The sequence below is a fragment of the Capsicum annuum genome, chromosome 3 (genome assembly GCF_002878395.1).
Source record: "Capsicum annuum cultivar UCD-10X-F1 chromosome 3, UCD10Xv1.1, whole genome shotgun sequence".
Lineage (NCBI taxonomy): Eukaryota > Viridiplantae > Streptophyta > Magnoliopsida > Solanales > Solanaceae > Capsicum > Capsicum annuum.
The window spans coordinates 12,203,918-12,212,820 of record NC_061113.1 but is presented as its reverse complement, the minus strand read 5'-3'; the positions used below and the strand labels follow the sequence as shown (position 1 = coordinate 12,212,820).

The following is an 8,903-nucleotide window of genomic DNA, read 5'->3' as shown; positions in this document are numbered from 1 at the left end:
TAATATCTAAAAATTGACTAAAATTATAAAAAAAAAAAAATTATATATCTGAACTCATAACTTTAAAGTACTATCACGTATGTAAAAATCCTTAATTATTCAACTTATTAAATTTAAATTTTGAATTCTTCATTCTTTCGCCGTCAAATATATACAAATTTAGAGTCGTTTTACTAATGAGATCAGCTATTTTGGGTCAATTGTTTCGTGTAAGATTTTAATTGAGAGAATGGACAAAAAAAAAATGACAAGTGCAATACAAGCAAGATAGCATTTTCATTTGTTGTATGGATGACAACACAAAGTAATAAAGTATATGGATTAAAAATAGCTTATCCAAGAAGATATAGTCAAGATTTTCGTATTAAGAAAAAAGAAAAGAGTAAATTTCCTATATTAAAAGATAGATTAATAATAATAACATATTCAACAAGATATCATAAGCTGTAAAGTCTGAAAATAATATTATATAAAATATATATTAATTTTACTTTTATCTTTACCAAGTAGATAAGTTATTTCAAAAGACTTTCGAATCAAAAAAAGTGAAGTAATTTTTAAAATAAGCTTGAGAACTACAACAATAAAAAGATGTAAAAAAAAAAATGAAAGCAGAAATAGTAAAATATAAACAGAATGTTAATAGAACTTTATTGAAGGGAAGAAAGGCTAAGGTTTACAATATAATCTGAAAAGCATAAAACTAACTAAAACAAGAGTAGGCTATATATACATAGCCAATAACCTAAAGGTCCATAAACTAAAGGCCCAATAACATATGGGCTAACACAGAATACAAGAAATAACTTATTATAAAGAAAACTTCTTGCGTAGAAAATTAATTATTTTTTTTGGGAAGGTGTAGTGAATTAGATAATAGTTACATTTAATAAAAAAACAAAAAAAGATAATAGTATTTATTTTTCCCCATTTTTCACAATTCCATTTATACATTTTCATCAATTATGAAAATAGTAGTATTTATTATCATAGCGCAAATAGTTATAACCATGTGCCACACAAATATTTTCTTGAAACAAAAATTTGTTTTCTCACCGCTCAAATATAATATTGATTATAAAAATTATTGAATAATCGAGATTTATATAAGTTGATTCGTACAGTTATATGATGATGCCTTTCGATCGAGTAGGTACTATTTTTCTAAATCTAACTTTCTTATAAAGGAATTAGTGGTTAATCAATTATATGAGGCGTTTAAATATAGATAATGAGTAATTTACACTAATGCTCTCGTAATTGACACGATTAAATATTTTTCTTTAAAGGTGTATAAAACTTTTAAGGAATATATAATATGAACCGAAGCATCAACTATATTATCTATTCGCAGTCATGGGCGGAGCCGATTTATGATTAGGGGTTTCATCGGAATCCTTTTCAGTATAAAATTATATTATCTATACATGATTAAAATTATTTTTTATGTATATATAGTATATGTTGAACCCCATTCATCCAGTTCTTGTGTTTATTTATTTTTTATTTTAATCTCTTTTCATTAAAATTCTGACTCTGATACTCATGGATTGGAAACAAAATCCAACTCCATGAGATCCAATCTTCTATTGTTTTTAAGAATCGATAACCCGTTCCCTGTTTTTATTTTTATTGCACACACTTTATTATGTATTCAAGTTATTGAGGACATGACCTTAGATAGAGAATGCGAAGGACCTGTATTAAAGTAGAAGGTTAATTAGTCAGGTAGGAGTGTTGTCCTGCACTAGTCATAGTATGGTAGTGTAGAGTTTTAGCCGTAGATTGATTGTTTTGATTATTGTTTTTATGGTAGATTCTGCACTGTCTCGTGTTGCCATATTATCCGTATTAGGTTCTCCGTCTTTGTTTTCATTTATTGTTTTGATTGATTATCACACTATTCTATTGTTGATGTTTGTTTTTATGATAGATTCTGTACTGTCTCGTGTTGCCATATTATCCGCATTAGGTTCCTTTTCTTTGTATCTGAATTTGCTATTCTTGAGTCGAAGATCTTTCTAGAATAACTTTTCTACCTTTTTGAAATAGTGATAAAATCTGCGTATACTATACTCTCCTCAAACTTCACTTATAAAATTTTAGTGAATATATGTATAACCATATTGCAACTTATTCAGTGGCCTCAAGATTTAAGAATATTGAGTGCTTAAAAATTTTAAAAAAGAAAATCACCTAAATGAGGTTCTAACACGTCCTCTCCTTCCAATGAAGGACATTAAGACCAACCCCAATGCCAATGCACCAAAGTAACTTCTTGTTATAGTGGGTACTTTTATATGTTTTATACTTATTTTCATATATTTTCTATGTAATTATACTTATTACGCGTTGAGTTTAGTGGGTGCCGAAGCACCCCAAAATACTAGGTAGATCCGCCCTGAAACTTATTGGTTTAGCTATTATTCCACTAGTATGCTAGCTTGGTAACACGAAAAGTAACAGATCTAGAGAGCCCGTGTGTAGGAAAAAGACACTTTATCGATTTTATTTTATGTGATATTTTATGTGATATAATTAAAATTAATATGGTATAATTTCTTTTTAAAGTTTGTGATATAAAATAGGTCATAATCTTTATGTAACTATAACTTTTTGAAAACTTACGATATTAAATATGTCATAATATTTATGTAAATATAAAAATCTTGTCGCGGTATAGCCTATATGTCTTTTGAAAAAAAAAAAAAAAGTAAAATGGTAAATGTGAAACTAATTGCTTTTAAAATTTAATGTATATGTATATTTTTGAAACAAATTAAAAAGAAAAGTGTGTTACGGAGAGAATACTACTACTTTGCCATGGGTTCCCAACTATGTTGTTTGGACTCTTTACAAATATCGAGAGGTGCCTGTCGGATCCTTCAAAAATAGTATATTTTTAAACGATTCGACACGAATACGACAGTACTTTTGAAGTCCAAGCAACTTAGCTTTCCAAAGCTCTCCAAAAGTGCATCACTTCTTTAAGGTAATTATTTTTTTCGTTAGAGAAAGTTTCTCACTTAGTATTTGATATTTATTTGGAGGTAGATTAGTTTAAATTTACGTTGAAAAATCTCACTTTAAAACATAAAAGCAATTTCAAACTCAAGACTCGAGCCCGAAACTAAATTAATAATAGACAGCAATACCATGAAATTATTGTAGTGGTAACTCATGACTAACGTGACCTTCATCCTTGACCTTCCATACATGTCATGTGATCATTTGCTGCCACGCCAATATAAATTATTCAACTAGGTTCAATTTTCCCCCTTTTCAAATATTTTATACTCCTCCGTCTTATTTTATGTGTCATAATTTTTTTTGAGTTCGTCTAAAAAAGAATATTATCTTTTGTTATTTGGTAGCTATTTAATGACATCATCTTCATTTTATCTTTACTGGGTCCTATTTAATGAGAAAAGATAACTAAAAAATAAAAATTTAAAGCAGCTTTAAGAGGGATAATTTTGTAAACTTTACAAAATCGTTACTTATTTCTTAAACTTCGTATCCGGTCAAAAGACGACATATAAAATGGAACAGGTGGAGTATAAATATTGTTTTCTTGTTACTTATTAATGTGTGGGTGTCTTATTTCTTGTTACTTATTTCTCTATTTTCTCTTATTTCTTATTTCTCTTATTTCTGTTTTTATTACTCCTTATTTCTGTTATGTCTTCCATCCTATTTCATGTTTCATTACGACCTTATTTACTATTCTTTATCTTGAGCCGGGGGTCTATCGAAAATAGCATTTCTACTTCTTCGGAGGTAGCGGTATAAACTGAGTACATTTTACCCTCCCCAGATCCTACTTTGTGGGAATGCACTGGATTTATTGTTGTTATTATACTCCCGCCGTCTCATTTTATGTGTCATCATTTTCTTTTTGTTTTTTTCTCAAAAAGAATATTATCTTTCCTTATTTGGTAACTATTTAATGACATCATCTCTATTTTATCTTTACTGGATCCTACTTAATAAGAAAAGATAACTAAAAAGTAAAAATTTAAAGCAACTTTAAGAGGGATAATTTTGTAAACATTACAAAATCATTACTTATTTCTTAAACTTCGTGCCCGATCAAAAGGCGGCACATAAAATGGAACAGATCGGAAGTATTAATATTGTTTTCTTCCTTTATGTACAAAAATAAAATGAATATTTTTAAAATTAAGGGGAATTAATTAAGTAGATGGACAAGGTACTTTGATTTACTTCCTTAATTAGTTACTTTCTTAATTAGTAGAATTGTAATAGAGCTTGTTTGTTCATGTTGCCCAACCCGTAAAATTTTGGGCGGATCGGACGGATCATCAATTTTTGGATCATATTTGATACTTTTATATTGCATTATTTAATTAGTAGCCAATATTATTAATATAAAATGACTTTGTGATTTTTTAAAATATCATATAGTATGTGACAAATTCAATTTGTTAAAAAGAATAATATTTGAAATTAGATGTTATAATTAAATTTCAAATCTTTTTATAGTCTCAATACAAGACAAAGATTTTGCTTTCGTAAAACTCTTTTACGTGCAGAGCATTCGCTAATACTTTAGAAATCACTTCCCCTTTACATTAATATATAAAATTTCAACTTTTATCTTTGACTGAATTTTTCTTTTATTTTTCATTCGGTGTTTTGTATTCGTATTGGAGTCTGACTAATTTGAATTCGCGCCACGTAGGATCCATCAAGGAGGAAGTGCTCCCTATCAAAGATTTTCCACTGAACCAGTATCTTTGACTGAAGTTAGATGGCACTTTCTTTGTCCCATTTTATACTGATTTTAACTCTTTTCATTTCCATTAAGAAAAAATAATAAATATAAAATATATTTATAAGAAAAATATTCTTTTTTTTATAGTTATGTAATACTAAAAGAATTGTATTTATAATGTTGAGGGTATAGTTTAAATATTGTCAACTTTAATTTTAAATATCTAAAATAACATTTTTTTTAGCCAAAAAGACAGTTACAATAAGATGGAAGGAGTAGTTCTTATTACTCTAATCTAGAGGGGTCAAATGGACAAACTAAACTGAACTTAGACGAATCAAAATAAATTGAGTCAATAAATAGCTGAGTCGATCAAACTTCAACCGCTTAAATGATTCATACTTTCATAGACTAATTTTATCACTTCTAATCTACAAACTGAAAAATACAGCTTGTCTTGAAAATAATAATAAAGAAAAAGTGAAGAATGAGAAAAGTTAAAAAAAAAAACACACACACACAAAAAAGTGCAAACTTTTTTGTGGAATTTTTGCAACTCTCCAATTGGTACACAAAAAGAAAAAAATGGTGATTGTATTTATTTTAGCACCATAAAGTCAATGTGTGTTTGCTGTTAAAGGTTGAAAAAGTAAAGCAAATAAATAAAAACCAAATAAAAAAATAAAAAAATCAGGTTGTCTTAAGTCACATTACTGGTGATTTTGATGTATAACTACATGTAATCACTTCTTAATTGTCCTCATTTAATTTTAAGTATACTTTATGTCATTCTAAAATAGTTTTCATATCTTTTTGGGAGTCAAATTATGTAAATTATGATCATTAGAATCGAAAGTCGGTCAAATTAACTTTCGAAAAGTACAATTGTTCGTTGTTTTTTTCTACGTCGGGTTTTATATTATTTTTAATAGTGTGCAGTCCTTTAACGATATAGGTAGTATTGGAAGAAACTGATAGACTTCTTTTGATTTCATAAATTGAACAAGTAAATTCAACAACTATATTTAGTAAAGAGATCCAAATAAAATGAAACGGAGACAATATTTAATACTAACGGAAGTATGAAAAAAAATAATACTAGCAACTTGTTGATTTGCCAAAATATTGGACAAATAAAATGAAACATCTATTTTTGACATATATAGAGCCAAGTAAAATGAAACGGAGAAAGTACAAGGAATTTTCTATTTTTAAAACTCAAATTCGAGACATCTGATTGAGAATAAAAAGATCTCATCATCACACGTAGAGGTGAATAAAGAGTAGATGTAAATGAAGTAAACCTAATATTCTTAAAACAAAATATAAAATTTATGTAAAAATTAGTTTTAAAAATATTCAATATTGAATTATGAACTCGTGATTTTTGAATTAAAAATTCAGAATCCACCTGTATGATAATTATTTTATAAATGAAATGAGATAGGAAAAGGTGACTACAAATTAAATTAAAGCTCCATCATATGAAAATGATGGTTAATGATCTCACTAAAATTATTGAAAATTAGCTAAGTAGCACATCTCAAATAAAAAAGAATAAACATATTAGTTCTAGTAGAAAAGAACAATTATGAATTTCCCAATTGGCCTAAAAAAGAAAATATTAGTTCTATTAGATAGTCTAGATGGAATATAGGAACTAATTATCAATATTGAAGTATTTCAACATCTTTTTTTAATCATCTATTATATGAAAAATGTTGGTCTCACTAATTCAAATTCATTGTGCGTATGACCCGTTGAATGGGTTCCTATCAAAGATTTCTTTATTTTTTATATTTAAATTCAAAATTTTTCGTTAAGAGTAAAGAAATCTCAATCATCACACTATATCTAATTCTTATATTTTTAAAATGGAATGAGATAGGAAAAAGGTGAAAACAAATTAAAGCAAATTATATGTAAATGATGGTTAATAATCTCAATGAAATTTTTGAAAAATGCATAGTTAACTAGTTAAGCACATCTCAAAACAAAAGTAATTGGTATTCATAAACTTGTTAGGCCTTAATTATGAAATGCGCCTAAATATCCATAAGTGCTCCATCCCGTTTTACTTTAACTGTTGTTTTAACTCAAAAAAATTATTCCAAAATAATTTTTACTTTAGAAATTCAAGATAATTAAAATTAAAAATTATTTTTAATTATATCCTTAACATTAATGGAACAACCTTGGTCTCTATCTTCACAAGAAAGGGTAAGACTACGTAAATGCCACCCACTTCAGACCCTATTTATGGATATTTATATTGTTTGTTATTCTATACCCTTAACAATAATGAAATACTTAGAATTCTTTTTAATACTTCTCAATTCTCATCTAATAAATAAAGATAAACTTAGTAAACTACACATTAGTTTTTCTTAGTGAACGTAAAAATAGCTAAAACAATAATTAAAATGAGGCAAGAGGAGTATTATGTATACTCAAATTTGGATATTTTTTTTTTAATATAGCATAATATAAAAGTTTATCTTTTTTGTGTGTGGGATTAATTACTTACAATTAAATTAGGTACGAAAAGAGAAGTCCAAAACTTTTATTTGAGGCTTTTAAGAACCTTTTGCTTGTTTATTTTTAGAAGAAATCAAGAAGCTATATCTATAGTAGTATATCTTAGCTGACAACCATCAAAAATTAAATTAAGTGTGAATTTAAATTGATGAAGCATTAACAAAAGCCACTACTGCTGTCAATTTTGGAACCCAAAATTAATTCTATGGTGCCAATTCAACAAATTCAAAATCATATAAATTTATTAGACTATTTACATTATATAGCTGGCAAATTCAACAAATTAATGTGTGTATATATTGACAGTGTACATACTTTTTTACACTTAGTTTAACTTTTGTGATAGTAAAAGTCAATTACCACCGTTCATACGTAGGTGGATGTAGAATTGTGGTATTTAGTTCATTTGAATTAGTATTTAGATGCAGAACATACATTAATATTGTTAGATATGAACCCATTCATATAAATTTGCTGAAATTCAGAATTTGCTTATGCATTTATTTAGATTACCTATTACTAATGCTTATTAGAAAAATTTACTACTCCCTCCATTTCAAAACATAGGTAGTTTTTACCTTTTTATTTTGTTTCACATCATTAAGAAAATATTAATCACGTTCTTCTAATTTTATATTTGAATAAATAAAGAGAGTTTTACATGATAAAAAACCTACGTACTAAAGAAGGCACATCTTTTTTCAAGATATTTATTAAAGATAAGTTAATAAAAATATATCTCACTTTCTAAGCATGATTAGTTTTCTTAAAGGCTGCATCCAAGCTAAAAACATGACTTATTTTGTAACGAAGAGAGTGATAACTATATTATAAGTAATCTGATTGTATAAATAGTTGTTTTAAACAATGCACATAACTTAAACTAATTGAACTATACCAATAAGAGGAATTCTAGCCTTAAATGCAAAATGGAAAAAAGAAAAAAAAAAAAAAAAACACTACTTCTATAAAGCTGTGTACAATTTTAGGCAGAAATATTTGTTTCTAACATTGAATTCTATATGGACCAACGAAGTACTATTATTTATTTTCGAACGAAATTATGTTTGACCTTGTTGTCTGAATGCAAATAAAAATGGTTTTGTTTCAAATCAAAGATTAAAAACTTGAATTGTTTTCTTATGAGAAGAGATAAATTGCCATTAAAGAAAACACGTTCTCATAATTATGTATGTATCCCAACTCTGAATGTGGCAATCGGGTAGTAGTTGTAACAATTTAATGCAACATATAATCAATGTTGAAGCAAGAAAAGTGAAGTTATCTTGCAAGTATATAAAGGGCTTTGGATTTTGATGCCATTTGCTCATATCATCAGTTGTCAGACAACAGAAAAAGAAGTGTCACACAATTCAAAAAATATTCTTTGAAGATGATGATGGGTGAGGGAGTGATGAGGGTAGGGGTGTTAGCATTGCTTTGCTTTCATGTTCTTGTGGGGAATGTGGCTTTGGCTAGAAATGTGAAGGACTTTGAGGATGAGAAGTTTTTTACTATTGGTGAGGGAGGGGGATTTGGTGGTGGTTTTGGCGCCGGTGGAGGTTTTGGTAGTGAGGATGGTACAGGGTTTGGTGGCGGCGGTGGAGGTGGCTTTGGTGGTGGTGGT

At 27.8% G+C, this 8,903-nt stretch overlaps 1 protein-coding gene across 1 annotated transcript in view; it reads left to right on the top strand.

Moving 5' to 3' along the window:
- Positions 1-8,669: 8,669 nt before the first annotated feature.
- LOC107864212 (glycine-rich cell wall structural protein) overlaps positions 8,670-8,903 on the top strand; it is a gene marked incomplete at its 3' end in the record, with an annotated part of 709 nt that continues 475 nt past the window's right edge. The window contains 1 exon segment of the mRNA XM_016710518.2: positions 8,670-8,903. Within this exon segment, the coding sequence (XP_016566004.2) occupies positions 8,670-8,903 (234 nt within the window).